At 56.6% G+C, this 17,800-nt stretch overlaps 1 protein-coding gene across 2 annotated transcripts; it reads right to left on the reverse strand.

Annotated features, from left to right (window-relative positions):
- Positions 1–581: 581 nt before the first annotated feature.
- CXCL12 (C-X-C motif chemokine ligand 12) lies at positions 582–13,904 on the reverse strand. Of its 2 annotated transcripts, XM_077351013.1 has the most exons (4): positions 13,656–13,904; positions 12,871–12,988; positions 7,664–7,750; positions 582–3,855 (listed from the first exon to the last, which is right to left on the reverse strand). In XM_077351013.1, the coding sequence occupies exons 1-4, from the start codon at positions 13,723–13,725 to the stop codon at positions 3,840–3,842; spliced, it is 291 nt and encodes a 96-aa protein (XP_077207128.1). In that variant the 5' UTR covers positions 13,726–13,904; the 3' UTR covers positions 582–3,839. The 2 variants fall into 2 exon arrangements, with proteins under 2 accessions (XP_077207128.1, XP_077207127.1); XM_077351012.1 differs by lacking the exon at positions 582–3,855 and having other exon boundaries at positions 6,031–7,750; positions 13,656–13,882.
- Positions 13,905–17,800: the final 3,896 nt, after the last annotated feature.

Raw genomic sequence — 17,800 nt, forward strand, 5'->3', positions numbered from 1 at the left:
CCTCTATCGACCCTTTCAACTCTTACATTGTACATTCCCCAGTAGTAGTAATAATTGTTAATTGGGAAAGGGCCCTGTGCATGTGAAAGCCTACTGTAGAATCTCTCTAATCCTGCAAATATTTTATTGCAAGTGGGGGGGGGGGGAGCCTAAAAAGTGACTCTGACCACGTGCTTTTTAAAATGGGGGCATCCCATCTGGCCAGGGGTCCTGGGCTGAAGCAGCCCCCACCCCACCTGGGTTCTTGGGCAGGCATCATGCAGCCGTCTCTGGCTGTAATCTGGGGGAGGGTCCTCATTCTCTCAGCCCTGCAGAGGACAGCCAGATCCCTTCACGTTTTCCCTTGGGAGCAAAGGGTTCATGGCAATGGTGCTTCCAAAGAGTCCTGTGGAGGTCTTGGGCACATACATGCGGCTTCCCCTGGCACAGCTCCTCCTGTCCCGGGAATGAAGCCGACCAAAGGAGCCCCCCAAATCCTCTCAGGCTCGAGCATGGGCCCGCTGGCCAGGAGGAGAGGAAGAACCCCCTTCCGGCTGCGGAATCAACACAGAATGCACTAACGATGCAGCAAAGAACGGGAATTTGAATACACATTTTTATTAAGAAAATTATAAGTGTGTTACATATTTTGCAAAGGCATTATATTGTGGTTCCAATATTTTATATGGATATTCTTTTAAAAAATACAGAATAAAATAAAGCGGCTTTGAAAACACATTTTTCACATTCCTTGGGAAAATTTCTGGGTGTGTGTAAGCAAGATCACACGCACGAGAAGTCAGCAGAACAAAGTCTGAGTCCAGCGGCCCCTTTAAGACTGACCAAGTTCAGTTCTGGGTGTGGCCTTCTGGGTGTGGCCGCGTGCACAAAGGCTCAAGCCCAGAATGAGGACTCTGCTGTCCTTCAAGGTGCCGCTGGAGCCAGACTTTGTTCTGCTGCTTCGGAGCATCAAGCCCGCGCTAATCACATGTGAGCCACACGCACACGCCCAGGCCAGCCCAGCCCAGCCCAGCCAGCTGCCCTGGAAAGACGGCATTCAGTTAAGTCGCAGACCAGGGAGGCAGGAAGGGTGCCTGGTGCTCACCAAACATGCTCTCTGCCTCCCGCTCCATGGCCACCAGCCAAACCACGGGAAGCCTGAGAGGTGCAGTGGGCTTGTCAGAAAAGGCTGGGAACAAGCTGCTCCGGACCCGCTTGCCGTGTGCTTCAAAGGGATCTCTTACGTGGCCAGGGGGCCGTGCGGGTGGCTCCTGCAGCCACGCTGCCCCCGGCTCTCGGGCGTCTTTGGCAGCCACAGCCACAGCCACAGCCTGACACGCCTGACCGAGAGTCCGCATCGCCCTCCGCTTTCCCTCTGTTGGGGAAGGGATCAGCCGAGGAAGCCCTGGGGCAGGCAGGCAGCTTGGAGCACGGAAGCTGGGAGTGGGGAAGGGGGGAAGGGCCACCCTGCCCCCTGTTGCTCCCCCCACCAGCCTCCCCCTTTTGCCATTCCTACGAAACCTGCAGGCCGGCTCCCGGAGGGCCCCCAGAGCCACAGTGCCTCTCTCCTCCAGAGGGGGAAGGAGCCACGGCTTGCTCACAGCAGCCCAGATTGGCTGCCAGGAGGCCCCGCCCTGCCTCCAGCACCTGCGCCTCAGGGCCTTCGGGGGCACATTCCCAGTCCACCGCTGAAGCCAGGCCTTGGAACAAGAGGATTTAAAAGCCTCCTTGAACGGGGGGGACTCCGCTCACGAGAAGCTCCGCAGCCCTCAGGGGCTTTCTTCGCTGCATCAGCCACTCTCCCCGCACCCCTTCAGAGGCTCCTGCGGGCAGAGGGGCTTCATCCTAGGGACGTGCGTCTCAGCTCAGCCGCCCCGGCTGTAGGGGGCTTCCAACTGGTACCGACATCCGAGTCAGCAGGGCTGGGAGGGTGGGGGTGAGTTGTTTTACCAAGAACTCCTAGAATCCTGGAGTTGGAAGGGCCCCGGGTCATCTAGTCAACCCCCCTGCACAATGCCCTAGTTTTAACTGCCAAAGCTGGATTCCACACTTTACCGCTCTCCCTGCACGGAACTTACCCCTTCCTGCCTCAGCAGCAGCAGGAGGGGGAGTGACTGCACCGGCCAATCTGCCCCTTGGCAACCTCCTCTTCCCCCTGCTTCCCTCCTAGAAGACTGCACATCCCGGCTACTGGTTAACCCTGAGGCGAGAGCCTGTACAAAAGGCTCCTTTGTGAGCGTTTCACATTCATGGGAAGACACGGACCTCTTGGGTGCTGCTCTCTTGCCCTCACGCTCCCAGCTGCCTGGGGACGCTCTTCAGGGAGGCCAGCCCAGCCCCCTCAACGGGCACCGGCAGAGCTTGGCACGAGGCCAAAGGCCCGCTTCAGCGCCTCAGGCCGGCACCAGGCTCCTTCCGGGCCCAACGGCAGGGACAAGGCTCAGCCCCCACGCTCAGAGCCACGAGGCCCCCGTGGGGTGGTGGGCTGTGTCTCTTTGGGGGTAGGTGAGGCTCTGTAGTCGCAGGTGGGTGGCCGTGTTGGTCTGAAGCAGCCTCAGAGGACTCAGCCTGGACTCTACTCTTGCAGCAGAAAAGTCGCAGACTGATAGAAAGACAGAATTCTCTTTTGGGAGAGGGACGGGGAGATTCCCTTCTGCATCCCACAAGCGAGAAGCCGCTGGGCTCCCCTCCGTGTCACACAACCCCCCTCAATCAGTGCAGAGGCTCCAGTGTGCAGAAAGGGTGTGCGATCCTGCGTCTAGCTGTGTTCACCAGTCATCCTCCCCCCTACCCCCCCCCACACACGCACAGAATCCACCTGGGGTTCAATTTCCTGCCCCGGGAAGGGCCTCGAGGCCACCCCAAGGCAAAGTTCTGCACCACAGGGCTTGAGGGAGCGTTCTATGTGCCCATCCAATGCCGGCCTGTGTCCCTGGGCTCAAGGAAGGGGCCTCTGCTTGGCATACAGAAGGCCGCAGGTTCAATCCTTGCCAAGCCCAGCTAGAAGAATCAAGTGGTTGGTGGCGGGGAAGACCTCTGCCTGAGACCCTGGAAGGCAGCTGCCAGCCTGAGCAGACAACAGTGACCTTGGAAGACCACAGGTCTGATTGCGCACAATGTTCCTTCCTCCAAGCATATGGAGCTCATCCACAGCCCTTCCCCAGACATGGCGCTCTCAAATGTGCCTCACGGAACATGGAAACAGGCAGAGTTGAAAACTAGGAGCTCTGCCACTCAGCTGTAGACTGGGGGGGGGGGGGAGGAGCAGAGGCAGCACAGTCCAAAGGTAGGGCTGCCAACCTCCAGGTGGGGACTGGATGCCTCCTGGAATTACAACTGATCTCCAGATGAGAGGTCATGGCTGCTTTGGTGGGGGGACTGGGTGGCATTATCCGCAGGCTCCCCAAACCCCACCCCCCTTAGGCTCCAACCCCCAGGACGCTGGGTGCAGAACGGGGGAAGGAAAAGCCAGGGGGTGATGATGACCGGGCCCAAGATTTATCTCTGGACAGGGCTGTGCAAGGGGCCTGTGTGCCTGGCCCCCTCCCCCTTGAGCCACAGCACTTGGCCGGCAGAGCTTTTGGCCCTCCTTCCCATTCTGACAGCCTGCACAGTCAACCCCCGGACGGCGCACGGCAGAAGGGAAGAGTCCCAGGCTCCTCGATGCTGAGTGATAAACTGAGCCACATGAAAAAGGTCCCTGCTACCCCAGCGGCACTGGGACAGGCAAGGTGTTCTGCGCAAGTCAAAGCCGCGGGGAGCGCATGAAGCATTGAAGCGGACACTCCGCAGTCCCTATGGGTGGGATTGTGCAGCACTCGGGCTCTGACAGCGAGGCATCCCCACACGGCGCTCCCCGCTTACATCTTCGCTTTCCTGTTGGCAAAGAACAGAGTGAGAATCCGTTAAGGCGTCGTGGCGGCTGAGAGCCAGGGGGAGCGGCTGCCTCTGCGTGGGGAAGGCAAGGAGGCATTGCAGAGGGGGCGGCCCCCCACGGAGTCCCAGGAGTGGCTACCTCAGTTACCTGCTTGGGCCTATTGTGGCCACACTGGGGGCCGAGGGGTCCCACTCAACACCCCCCCCCCAGATTTAGTGGCAACCAGGTTGGGATCTCAGCAAGAAAAATAAGGGGGTCCCACTGTCATCGCTGGGCAATCGCAACACTCAAGAGACATCCGTGGCAGCCAGAGGTGGGAAGCTTGGAGGAGGAGCCTGGGGATCCGTGGCAGGCCACAACCGGGCAGCTGGGACATCTGCAGGAGGACACGGTGGGAGTCCAGCAAGGGCACCCTGAGGATCACCAAGCTTAATTCTGGGCAGAAACACTGAAACAGACCCCCACAAGCCTGACATGTAGCTAGGGGGGTTAGTCTCAGGATGCAGAAGGAACTGAGCAAGAAGTACAGCGGAGATTGGTCCGATCAATATAGCTATTTGTCCACCATTTGGGGGGGGGGGAATCCAGTCTGAGTTCCCAGGAGGGAGAACAGTGGGGGGAAAAACAGGAAGAGCAGAGAGATTGGAACCGGTTGCCCTGCAGCCAGGCAGGAATTAGGGCCCCAAGGAATCCTCCTCATGGGTGGTTTTTTTTCAGTGGGATCATGTCCACGAAAGCAAAGCAAATCTGTTTGTGGGGGGGGGAGGTGTTGCCCACCCTGCTCTTGGAACAGCCCCACAGATTGCAGCCTCTAGTTCCTGTAACCTTGGGGCCAACTGGGAGGCAAGCCTCCCCCAGGAGGAGGCATCAGGAACATGGGGAGAGGCAGGAAGGGGTCCGTGGCAGGCAGAGCCAGGGCCCCCTCCTCCCACCAGAGTGTCTCCCGTGGGAGGGGAGGGAAGAGGCCTGCTCTGCATCTCTCTTGGGTGGATTGTGTGCCCTTGTTAGACACCCGGGCTAAGATGCGGAGGGCAAAGGAAAGGCGGCTTCTGATGAGAGAAAAGAGCCTGTGGGGCACCCCACCCCCCACCCCAGTGCCTGGACAGAAGTCCCTTAAAATGGGTGCCGACTGAACTGCAGCCTCGGCTTGGTACGCTTCTTGGGGCAGGGGCCTGCCCTCTCCGGCCTCTACGACCAAGCCTCAGATGCCTCAGCTGTCCTAACTACAACTCCTGAAGGACTCCTGGACACATTCCTGGACAAGGGAAACAGCTGATGATCTACGGTCTCCTCCTCTTGGCTCCTCTCTCAGGGGCTTCGGCATGCCAATCCCGCCCCCCAACACACACACACACACACAACTGTTCCCTTTAATTAATACCGAGCTGATCTCGGTTCTCTTCAAGGTCAGGGCTGTTTGGAGAGGAGGTGTCTCTTGGCTACTTTACGAAATCATATTATTCTGCAAGGAACACCCCCCCACACACACACACCCCTGCCTGAGGGAGGCCAAGTTTCACTGCTTTCAGTGCTGGGACGAGGCACAGCTGCTGCTGGATCCGCATATCGACCGGGATGGATCGACAATGATAGTAGAACTGCATAAAGCTTACTCTGGCTCATTGAGATTTCTCCCCTTTGGCCCAGCAGGAAGGAGGAACCTGCCCCGCCCCCGCCCCCGCCCCCACCATCAAGCAAGCATTTCGTGCACCTGCAATTTACTAAGATGTTGCTGAGTGCCAGAGACAGAGCTTCAACAACCCGGCCCCTCCCCACCCTTCAGTCAAACCTGAGGGTCAGACTCATTTCAGGACCATAAAGCAACAAGACTCTGAGCAGTGAAGCCCACGGATGCTCTTTGGGGTACCATCTGCCCCTTAACTTTTTCCTACATTGCGAAGGACTTTTTAAAGCCAAGACTCCCCAGAACTGAGCCTGCTTGGATCTGTTCTGGATCCTGGCCATTGGTGCCTGCCATCCATGGTATGTCCCCACGCAAAGGAGTGGCAAGGGAAAGTCAAGCAAGGCTTATTTCTGCGTGGCCATTTCACTTGGCCATCAACTAAGCGTGAAGTCCTGCATCCCTGCCATGCATGCTCTGGGCCAGAAGTGCAAGGAATGACAGATGAGCGCACACGCACACACAGATTGGGGAATTTAAACAACTTCCAACAGCCCATCTAAAAAGTATTTATTCTTAAAAAAAATAAATCCCCACATACAGTTGGGCTGTTCCAGTAAGAAATGATTTGCCACCTTGACTGCTAGCATATGAAGAAAAAACAAATATATATATATATATATATTTCAGTACAAGTCAACAACAGAAGCTGCTGATAAGCTATATTAAAATAGCTGTAAAAATATTCATGTTACACCATCATTAGTCATTTATAGGCTAGTCCCTAAGTGACCAAAAGACCTCAGAGCTGCCCCTCAACTGCCGACAGCAACAAAAGTTCTTCAAGATGTTCTTGAGATTCTTCTTTTTAGATTTTTGAGATACAAAAAGGGACAAACTGGCTCAAAGAAAGCTGGGAGTAGAGTTCGAAAGGCACAACCCACCAGGGACATTTCTTCTGAAGCAGGCCTTGTTCTGAGTTCCCTGGTGGATTTTGGAGCATTCACACAAGACACAGGACGGTTTCTCTGGGACTAGCCTAGCCGACTGGCATGTCAAATATGTGCCAAATCGAGCATAGATTTGTTGCACTGTTTGACAAATCTGAGACCAGAGCAGGGGGTTGGACGATATGGCTGAATGGCCCCTACCAACTCTAGGATTCTGAACTTTGACCGTGGCAAATCTGGAAAAGGCCCATTCCATCAGAAATCAACCAATCACCTAAAAGCGAGGTGAGGAAACAAAATCCCCAGAATGGGAACTTCCATATAGGGTCTTTATGCAATGTAAGAGGAAAATGCGCACAAACCTTAGGGGTTTGTTGTGTACAGGAGTTTCTGGTTTTGGTCCTTAGGAAGCTTAAGAGAAGGACATTCACAAATGTGTGCAACACACAGCATGACAGCCATGCTCTTTCCTGCTGGCTAAAGACTGCGCAATGGCACAACACCGATTTCTGGATAGCGCAAAGGCATCCCTGGGAGAGATGTGGGGCCTGAGCCAGGCCTGCACCTTTGCAAGGCCCGTCCCACACTTGTCCCACAGAGAGTGGATTTCCAAGCTCACATTTTCTTCAACATTCAAACTCAGCCTTAGGCAGAAAGAGAAGCAAAGCTGAGGAGGAGAAATTTCCAGCTGGGGCTCTTCAGCTGCTGAGCAGGACTAGACAAGGAAGCAGGAGCCTGAGAACGGCCTGCCCAAAGACCCCCCCCCCACTCCACGATGATGAGACCCTCCCCAAATTGCTGGACTTCCCCATGCCTCCTGAAGGACTTCTCTCAAGCGAAGCTGGTGGAGATCTGCTGCAAGGGGCACTGCTCTGGAAGAAGGGCACTGCTGCACAGCAGGCCTCAGCACAACCACCACGCCTCTCAACAGCTGACACGGAGACTGGCTTCCTGCTAGTGCGTATCTGATACGCAACCGCCCTTGAGTGGCCGAGTAGTCCTGTCGTGGGTACACACAGAGGGGGAGACCAGCCTTGAGGGCAACTGGACCATTCTGCTCTGGTCTCAGAAAGGGCTCCTGGGCCTCTAACAGGCCTCTTGCCCCAACGGCTGACTGGCTTCAATAGGAAGGGCCCAAGGGAGAGCCAAGCCAGGCTCACGGAGCGATCTGTCGACCTGGTTGCAGCTTAACCCCAAGATGCGTTAGCTCTTCAGTCCTTTTGGTCCTTGGCTTACTTGGGTAAGTATTTCTCCAGGTAACCCTGAAGCCACTTCAGTTTGGGATCGATGCAGATTTGCTTGTTGCTGTTCTTCAGTTTGGCACTGCCCAAAAAGAAGAAAAGAATTGCAGAATAAAAACCGAGATCATCACCAAGACCAGCTTCTGCTCCAATGAAGGCTAGCAACAAGGGAGTGTGTGTGTGTGTGTCTGTTTGTAGGGGGGGGGGGGGGCTCCATTCATCCATTAAAGCCAAACCTTTGCCTTCTGGGAACCGCCCATATTCTTGGTGGGGGTGGAAAGTGTCTTCAAGTTGCACCCAAGTGGTTTTCATGGTGAGAAACATTCGGGGGGGGGGGGGGCTGCCTGCCTCTGCCAGAGCAGCCGAGGATTCCTTGGTGGTCTCCCATCCAAGCACTGAACGGGGTAGACCCGGCTTGCCTTCCCACATCTACGAAGGCTGGCCTAGCCTGGCCCATCCTAGTCAAGGAAAGACACACATTGGGGGAGGGGGGGATTGCACTTGCCTGCCTCTGAGAAGTGACCCTGGACTCAGCTGGTGGTCTCCCGTCCAGGTGCTCACCAGGGCTGAACCTGCTTAGCTTCCAAGATCTGCTGAACCTGGGCTAGCCTGGGCCACCCAGGGCAGGGCACAGATATCTTTCAGTAGTACTTGGTACTAGAAGAGATCTCTGTTTGCTCTCCCTTCCTATTCTGTGGAATGACTGCCAGAGTTCGGGACAAATCACAAGCAAAATACAGGTGAGGCTCCGGGTGCGAATGAGTGCAGATGCCCCAAAGGAGCTTTCACAGGGTGCCAAAGTGATCCCATACTGTTCACATGCAGCAGGACGGATCAGCCCTGCCTCATCGGGATGGCGTCTGTCCTCCCCGTGGGGAACACCCCTTCTCCCGGTCTCAAGGCAGCCTCATTTCAGAAGTAAACATGTTTCCATAACAAGAGGTAACCCTTTTGAAACTCTCCTGGCACTAGATCTTCCAGTGCATGAAGAATCTACCCAGCAAAATGGCAGGAGGAGGCAGCAAGATTTCTTTTTCAGGCAAAATATTCCATTTACATGAAGGCAGTTTTCCACCGGAAAGAACAAACACACACAAACCATAGAGAAGCCACTGAACATCCAGGAAATACGTCCTGGTTTATTTTATGTGCAGTGGTTTACTGCACCTACGGAGCTCACTTGCCCGAGAGTTACGGAGCTCACTTGCCCGAGAGTTACGGAGCTCACTTGCTCGAGAGTTACGGAGCTCACTTGCCCGAGAGTTACCACCCAGTAATGACTGCACAGAATCCCCCTCCCTGTGCCTGTAGTTACTGCAGCTATGCAGCACCGCGGCTCGAGAGTTACTGGGCTCCTTTGCCCAAGGATTTCTGCAGAGTTCCAGTGCCCAAAAATGCTTCAGCAGCCGCTGAAGAGGACTGTGCCTCAGAGCTGCCCCTGCCACAGGAGTGGACGGGAAGCCTTTTTACAGAGGAGTTCCATGTATGTTGCCATGTTGTTCTTAAGCAGCAGTCCAGGAGCACCATTTTAAGACCAATAAAGTTTAATGCTGGGCATAACCTTTCATATGCATGCAACAAAGTTTTCATTGTTTAACTTGTAATGAATGTGGAATTTTGAATCTGCTGTCCACCACCCAGGAGACAGTCAGTTGGAGAGGGGCGGTATAAAAATCTAATCATAAACTCACAAGTAACGCTTCATTCTGTGTGCCTGCTGAGAACTGGGATAAAACTTGGTTGGTCTCAAAGATGCCACCAGACTCAAACTTTCTGCTGCTTCCGACCAACACAGCGACCCACCTGAATCTAACCCTGTAACCATCACAAACTTTATTAAAAGACGGAGAACCCAGTGGGGGGACACAGAAGGGAGGCCAGGACAGAGAAGGCACAAGGAAACCTACCCTGCATGTAGACAAGCAGCAGAGGAAGCTGAGAAATCACCCAAACTAATCCCCATCCGGAGAACACCGAGGGTCGGGCAGGGGCATAAACCACCACTTGTTGGCCTGTCTGAATTCACACAGACTGAGACAAGGAACTCGCTTACACTGCAGGAGGGAGGGAGGGAGGGAGGGATTTTGCTGGGTCCCCCATGAACCAGGTTTGGGCTCATCACCAACTTTTGCAGTGGCCAGCTGGAGCCATTAGGCTTTGTGTTGGTTTGGAGGGGACGGCGCCCCCTTTGACCTGCCCGCCTGGGCATCGGGGGCTGTTTTCCCACCCAGCAAATGAGACATCTCCTTGGAGGGATTGCTGTCAGGGAGCTCGGAGGGGAAAAGTGTATTTTGTCCTGTTTGGCAAATTCTCTTTATTTGCATGGAAAATTATCATTTTTATCATTTTTGGTAGTTGTTTGATCTGCAATAGAAAAGCAACATTCAAGGTCCAGAAGCGCTTTAAAGACTTCAAAGACCCTCAAAGGTTTCTCCCCTAAAAATCTTGTTGGCCTTTAAGGGGCTACCGGGCTCAAATCTTGCATGCTTATGTATCAGTGAAACTAATTATTAAAACAGGACCCCAAATCCACAGCCAAGAGGCCTTTTGGGCCTTGACAGCAGAGGGTGTAAACACAAATTCTCAGGTTCCTGCAGGAAGGAAGGCAGCGTCCTCCCCAGGCGCTCAAGCCGACACTGAAGCTCCTGAGCAGGCGGCCAAGGGAGAGACTGGCAGCCACCGGGCCAACCGCCGGCACAGCTCCTGCAAACACGGCAGCGAGCAGCAGGAAAGCACCTCCAGCCGCCCAGGTGTCCCCGCCAGAGGTTGCAGAGGCACGAGTCCACTGCTGCAGGGTTTGCATTCCTACGCCCTTCGCTCTCCACCCACAGGCTCTTGTGGACACTGGAACACTGGCTTCTCTGGGAGACCTGGGGATCACTCACTCACTCACTCACACACACACACACCAAACTGCAATTTGGGGTCAGTTGCAGACACTCAGCCTGACCCCCCCCCCCCGGCAGTTGCACGAGGGCAGCCGGGTTGGTCTGAAGCTGAATAGCAAGATCTGAGCCCAGCGGCGCCTTAAAGACCAACAAGACTCTCCGGGTCAAAACTCTGCAGTGCCAAAAGACTCCCTCAGTCCGATACGCCAGAGACAGATTTGATCCTCAAGTGCTTCTCCCCTCCCCCCCCCGCCCCCAATCTCATTGGTCTGTGAGATGCTGCTGCTGGACTAGCATCTTGCCCTTCCTGCAAGAGACATGGAGGAGGCGAGAACAGGGCAAGCCGTCGGGGTCCCAAGTGAGGCAAAATATGGGGCGGAACCAGAGAAAAACCATCTCAGGACTAGTTCACTAGCTATGTTCTCTTTTGCAGTGGGGGGGGGTTCAACATCACACCCTTAAGCACAGGGTCTGAAAGTGGGCAAGGAAATGGGGAAAGCATCTAGGGCGGGACCTCCGTGCAGGTTGGGAAAGAGACGGGAGGAGTCTTGAGCCAGATGAAATGAGACCTCTGTCCAAATGTCCACTTCTGATTTTTGGTGGCTCCCCCATCTCAACCAGCTCCCCTTCCCCACTTTGGGACACCCCCCCCCCAGTCATTCCACAGCCACAGCAGGAGGGGGAGGGGGATTCCACTGAGGGAAAACTTAGTCTGGAACCAACCCTTTAGAGGATGGGGGGAAAAAACAGCAGACCCCAAAACACAGCACTAGCTATGACCTTGAAATAAAGAAATCACCGCATTAACTGAACTGGGGCTATCAGATCTTCTTATACTGAGTCCAAAGAACCACAATAAGTCCTGAAAAGTGAAGGACAAGTCTGATACTCTAAAGCAGAATCTGAGTACACACTTTATTTAATTTCAGCAAGTCAAATAACTCCTAAACTTCTCTGTGGGCTCAGCTAGATGATATCTGGTTGTCCTTGGTCAATAACAGCCCCAACAGGTTCCAAATCCAGCCCTGGGAGGGGCCAGCCCTTTCGACCTTGTTTTCCTGGCCTCAACTAGCCCCCAGGGCTGCTCTTAATCGGGCTCTGCTATTAACAAAGAGAGATGGATCGGGGATCAAATGTTTGCCGGGAGCCACCCCTTTGTCTCAGGCTTTGCTTTTACCTCCCATTCTTTTGCAGATTCAGTAAAAGCTTGTGCAGTTCCTCTACTGCCTTTTATAAAACTTGCAGACTCTGCTTGCTGGGTTACAAAGCCTGTGCTGAGTTCAAGACCTCGCCTCCTCCCAAAACCAGCAGCCCTTCTTGCAAGGTGACAACCACATTTCCCCACCAGGGAAACCTTCTTGCCTAAAATGTGAAGATCCTCAGCTGTTCCCAGAGGTCCACCTCCATGGTACATATAAGATGCATCCCCCTGCTCCCGTCTGTCCACCCCCCCCCCCCGCAAACACCCCAAGTGCCCCTGCACGGGCACAATCCTGAAAACGCACATTTGCCACAGGAATGTGGATCACCCATCTTGGGCAGAGCCACAAGTTCCTGACCCCGGACTGGAAGGAGACTCCGGCCAGCCTGCCTCCGCTCAAATGCAGGGAACTGTGATGTGTGGAGGGAATAAAACAGCGGCTGCAATTCCGGCAGATGGACCATGGTCCTAACGGCCCAGTTCACAGGTATTCGGGGGAGGGGGGTTGGAATAAATATGGGCCACCCTAAAATTACTCCAGATCTCTCTGTCTCTCTGACTGTGCTTGTCCAGCCCAGTAAACGGAGGCTTTGCTCTTCCTGCTCACAACTTGAGCCAGGGAAGTCCGGGCGGCTTTCTTCCCCTAGAGCTCTTCCTTCTACGGCTAGGAAGCAAAATCCTTTTCCTGATTTCTTCCTCAAACTGGGCTCTGTCTTACAAACACCAAAAGACACAAACAATATGCTTCGGTCTAAACATGCCCTGTCTGTGAAATGAGAAGAAGGCGCCCGAGATCCGTCTATTTCAGAGAAAATAAAAATCATCACGTCAAGGGTACGGAAGGGCACATTTGTTCTTTGTTCAATATCCCTGTTTTGTTTTCACGGTCAGACAGATGAGAAGTAACCCCTGCCCTACAAACCATGTTCAGCTACCAGGAAAAATCCCAGTCCCTTACACTGGATCAATTTTTTGCAAACCGGGGAGCAAAATATGTTGCAAAAACGTTTTCCCGTCTGCATTTCCCCTCCTGGACGGTCTTCTAGAACGCCTTCCCAATCCCGCATGAATCCCGGCCTCCGGGGCTGCAGACGAATCCAGTTCAGCACTTACATGACCTGCAGCGGGCAGCTGGGGACCGTCAGGATCTTGAGGTGCTTGATGTGCGACTTGGCCACCTTGCTCTCGAAGAAGCGGCACGGGCAGCGGTAGGTCAGGCTGATGGGCTTCCCTGCGAGGAAGGCGACAACGAGAACGGGACGTCAGCAGCCCCCTCGGCTCTTGCCCGGCGGGAGAAACGACCAGAGGACGGGCCTCGCCCCCCCCCCCCCCGCGGGTCTTCTCTCTCCCACGCGCCGCCCGTCCCCGCCACTGCCTTCGCGGCCCGCACCTCTCCCGGGGCTGCCGGAGGCTCCAGCGGCCCGCACTCGCCCCCGCCAGTCCCGCCAAAGGCCCCGCGCGAAGCCGCCCTCCACGCCCACCCGCCGGCGCCGCGGCAAGGCCGGCCCAGGGCAGCCGGGCTGCCACCCGCGGCCGCGGGACGAGAGCCACCCACGAGGGCCGCCTGCCCAGTGGCGCCTGCGGACGGGGGTGCCCGAGGCCACCGAGTGGCAGCTGCCCAAGGAAGGCCGCTCCGTCCGCAGCCGGATCGGGCCCGCCCGGCTCCGCAGCCCCGCGCCCCGGCCCCGGCCCCCCGCAGGCGGCGGAGCAGCGCGCCCCGACGGCCAATCGCTCCTGCGCCCACAGCGGCTCGGCGCGCGCCTTTTGCCGTCCGGGGCGCTGCAGCGAGCGGCTCCTCGGGGGAGGGCCCGATCCGGCCTCTGCGCGCCCCGTGCCCGGCGACACCTGCCCGGCCGCCGCCTCAGCCCCGACGGCCTCCGCCCAGGGCGGCCACTCACCGGCCGAGCCGCGCAGGGCGGCGAGCAGGAGCAGCGCGAGGGCCAGGAGGGCGAGCGCCTTGCCGGCCATGGCAGCCCCGGAGCCTCGGACGACTGGCGCGCCGCTCTGCCCGCTCGCCCCGGCCTCCGCCCCTCTATAGCGGCCGCGCGGGGGCGGGGAAAGGCGCGCCGAGGGGGCGGCCGCCTGATGGAGGGCCCGCGCCGGCCTCGGACATCCGCCCCCTCCCCGTCGGACAAGCGCGGCCGCCGCCCCCCTCCTCCTCCTCCTCCTCCTCCCCCCCCGGGCCGCCGGGAGGGCTCTCTGGGCCCAGCAGCCCCCGGCCGGGCGCGGCGCCGTCCTTCGACGGGCGTCCTCCGAGGCGGCGTGGGCCGAGCGAGACGGAGCTCCGTCGCGGCTCCCTCGGGGGTGCCAGGAGGCGGCCCGGGCTGGCGGGCGGCCCACGGCTGCCCTCCCGTGGCGAGCGGGGGAAGTGGACGGCGAGGCCCGCGGGCGCCGCTGGGTCTGTTGCCAGCGGTGCTCGGGAGTCCGGGAGTCGCGGGGGTGCGCGAATGGAGGCGAGGGCCGGACGCGGGGAGCCCAGCGGGCCCTGCCCGGGATGTGCTCGGCGGCTCGGCCTCGCCTGTGTGAGCCGGACCCTCGCCGACGCCACGACGCAGAACACGCCCCCCCCCCCCCCCACCTCGTGCTTCTGCTGCGCCCCAGACCCCCGTAGGCGCCCTGGCAGCGGGCAGGAGAGCTCCCGGGCAGGGCTGCAGACGGCCCCGGCAGAGAACTCTGGCGCCTGCCCTGTCCTGGCCTGGGCCCCGCATCCCCAAGGCCCCACCTGCCCGACTCTACCCCCAAAGGGCATTGCGCTGGGCCAATCCGCACAGGCTGGTCCCCAATTGGTATGTGTGGCTCCGCCAGGGCCAGGGCCTGCAAGACAGAGCTTGGGGTGGGGACAGTGGAGAAAGAGAAGGTTTTCTCCCTCCCCAGATACTGGAACTCAAGGGTAGCAGGTCCAGGACTGAGAAAAGGAAATAAGTGCGTAACACAGAGAATGAATACAATGTGATATTTGCTGCCTGATGATGTAGTGATGGGCACAGGACTACACAGCTTGGTAAGTGGATAAAGTCGTGGAGGATCAGTCTATTAGCGGCTACTAGCCACAGTGTCTGAGGGGAACCTCCACATTCAGGGGCAGTCATCCTCTGAATCCCAAAGCCAGGAGGCAACACCTATGCCATATTGCTGGTTGGCCACTGTGTGGGACAGGAGGAGACTGGACTAGATGGTCCAGCACAGCTCTGACATTGGTCAGCTGGGGCAGGGGTAGTCAAACTGCGGCCCTCCAGATGTCCATGGACTACAATTCCCAGGAGCCCCCTGCCAGCATTCGCTGGCAGGGGACTTCTGGGAATTGTAGTCCATGGGCATCTGGAGGGCCGCAGTTTGACTACCCCTGAGCTGGGGCCTCCAGGAAGCCCAGCAGCAGGAGATGGTGGCCACAGTACTCCCTGCTGGTCCTCCTCAGCAACTGGTGTTCAAAGGTTTTGGGCAGAGATTTCATCTCCCCATGGAGGCTCATGACCCTTGGCCACAGACGTATCCTCCTGGAACTGGTCTGATTTAAGCAAACCGCACTGTTAAATCTTGTGGCAGTGAATTCCATACAGTAAATATGCATTGTTGAAACGTGCCAAAGGGTCTCTTGGAGCTGCTACACCATCAGGGGATCCCAAATTCTTGCGGGCATCATTTTAATCAGTCTCTCTCCCCTCCCCCAATCTTCTATATAAATTAAAATATTCTAGATCTCTGGTTGTCTGGGCTGCCCTATTCTGTTCCTTTTACCCTCTTCTGAGGTGTGGATGGTCCCCAAAGGATTCCAGTGGCATTTTATGTGTATTTATATCCCACTTTTCTACTCATTTTGAACTCAAATTGCCCTCCCCTCCTCCCTTTTCTTCCAACAGCAGCCCTGTAAGGGAGGCCAGGCCGGAAGTTTCGTCCACCTGGCAGGTTTCCATGGAAGAAGGGCTCTTTCATTCCCACTCCTGGTCCTCCGCGTGGCATCCAATACCCCCAGATCAGTGGCCCTCTGCATGTTCCAGCAGGCCCCCAGGCCAGGTGACAGCCTCAGGAAATGGGTCGTCTTGTTCCCAGCCCCGTCTTCACAATTCCCGGGCCAGCAGTTGCCTTTTCACTGCCACCACACCTGTCGATGTTGCCACTGACCTGTTCTTTAGCCCCTGCCTGCATCCAGAGAGCCGAGCAGCAGCAGCAGCAGCAGCAGAAAAAGCACGGCAGCAGGGAGCCTTGAATTCCCCTCCACAAATGTCCTGGCCACTGATAAACTAGAAATCAAGGTAGAGAGGGGAAGAGCTCTGCTCTTGATGGAATACTTTTCCAAAAATAAAAGTAGTGACAGTGTGACTCTCACAGGTATGTGGATTGTAAGCTAAACATGAGCAGGCAGTGTGATGCAGCGGTAAAAAAGGCAAATGCCATTTTGGGCTGTATCAACAGGGGCATCACATCAAAATCACAAGAGGTCATAGTCCCCTTGTATAAGGCACTGGTCAGACCACCCCTGGAGTCCTGTGTGCAGTTCTGGAGGCCTCACTTCAAGAAGGACGTAGATAAAATTGAAAGGGTACAGAGGAGAGCGACGAGGATGATCTGGGGCCAAGGGACCAAGCCCTATGAAGATAGGTTGAGGGACTTGGGAATGTTCAGCCTGGAGAAAAGGAGGTTGAGAGGGGACATGATAGCCCTCTTTAAGTATTTGAAAGGTTGTCACTTGGAGCAGTGGTCCCCAACCTGCGGGCCGCGGCCCGGCACCGGGCCGCGAAGGCCATGGCGCCGGGCCGCAGCTCCCTCTCCCCGCCCCCCCCGCAGTAAAAAACTTCCCAGGCCGCAAGCTTGCGGCCCGGGAAGCTACTTACTGCGGGAGGGCGGGAAGAGGGAATCAGGGCCGGGCTGCGCGTGGCTTCCGGGCGTGGCTTCCGGGCGCGGCCCGATCCGCGGGCGCGGCTCGCGGGCGCGGCCCGATGCGCGGGCGCAGCCTGCGGGCGCGGCCAGAAGTGTGGCCGTGGCCCGCGCGGGCACGGCCCGATGCCCTGCCGGTCCCCAGCCTAATAAAGGTTGGGGACCACTGACTTGGAGGAGGGCAGGATGCTGTTTCTGCTGGCTGCAGAGGAGAGGACACGCAGTAATGGGTTTAAACTTCAAGTACAACGATATAGGCTAGATATCAGGAAAAAGTTTTTCTCAGTCAGAGTAGTTCAGCAGTGGAATAGGCTGCCTAAGGAGGTGGTGAGCGCCCCCTCACTGGAAGTCTTCAAGCAAAGGTTGGATACACACTTTTTTGAATGCTTTAGGATGCTTAGGGCTGATCCTGCGTTGAGCAGGGGGTTGGACTAGATGGTCTGTTTGGCCCCTTCCAACTATGATTCTATGATTCTATGATGGCCTGCACTCCCCCACATGCAGCCAGCTGGATGACCTTGGGCTTGCCACGGCACTGATAAAGCTGTTCTGACCGGGCAGTGATATCAGGGCTCTCTCAGAAGCCGCCTGCAGAATTTGAAGCTGGCCCTTGGTGCTGTGTTCTTTGGGGCTGGTCTCCATCAAAGGTGTCGCATTCCCTTTGGTCCCCCTGCTCCTCCAGGAGGGCCGTGAATCCAGCCAGAATCCTAAGCGTATTTTACTTGGGCATGAGCCTCTGCCAGTTCAGCCAGACGCACTTCTGGGGAAGGGTCCGCAGAGTGAGGTGGTGGGGCTGAGCTAGTCACAAGTTCTTTGGAAACCTGAAGAAATGGGGGGGGGAGCAATTGCACATAACAAGCAAACCTCCATAATGAAGCCCTGACTGGTCTTTATAATTAAAATGCAGGTGGGGGGAGGGGGGCTGGACAGATTCAGAGCTCTTAGCTGAAGCTGTAGGGAGGAGGGTATTTAACCCTTTCTCTACCATTTGGTCACTCAAAATTCCCCCCAAGCTGGTCTCCCACAGAGAAAGATTTCAGTACTTCTGCAAAGGGAGGGAAGGCCTCTCCCTTGTTGGTTCTGCCAACGTGTAAATAGTTACTCTTCTTTCTGTTGCAGAACCAGCAACAGCTGTCAGAGACGTCATCGTGGCCCACAGCCCAGGGGGAAA

This window comes from Paroedura picta, chromosome 8 (assembly GCF_049243985.1).
Source record: "Paroedura picta isolate Pp20150507F chromosome 8, Ppicta_v3.0, whole genome shotgun sequence".
NCBI classification, from domain to species: Eukaryota; Metazoa; Chordata; class Lepidosauria; order Squamata; family Gekkonidae; genus Paroedura; species Paroedura picta.

What these genes read in the sequence shown, in the direction of transcription:
- CXCL12 (XM_077351013.1), bottom strand. Translation starts at nt 13,725, where the DNA reads ATGGCCGGCAAGGCGCTCGCCCTCCTGGCCCTCGCGCTGCTCCTGCTC. An exon ending in CGCCCTGCGCGGCTCGGCCG is followed by an intron (nt 12,989 to 13,655) that starts GTGAGTGGCCGC and finishes CCTTCCTCGCAG; the next exon opens with GGAAGCCCATCAGCCTGACC. An exon ending in AGCTGCCCGCTGCAGGTCAT is followed by an intron (nt 7,751 to 12,870) that starts GTAAGTGCTGAA and finishes CTTTTTGGGCAG; the next exon opens with TGCCAAACTGAAGAACAGCA.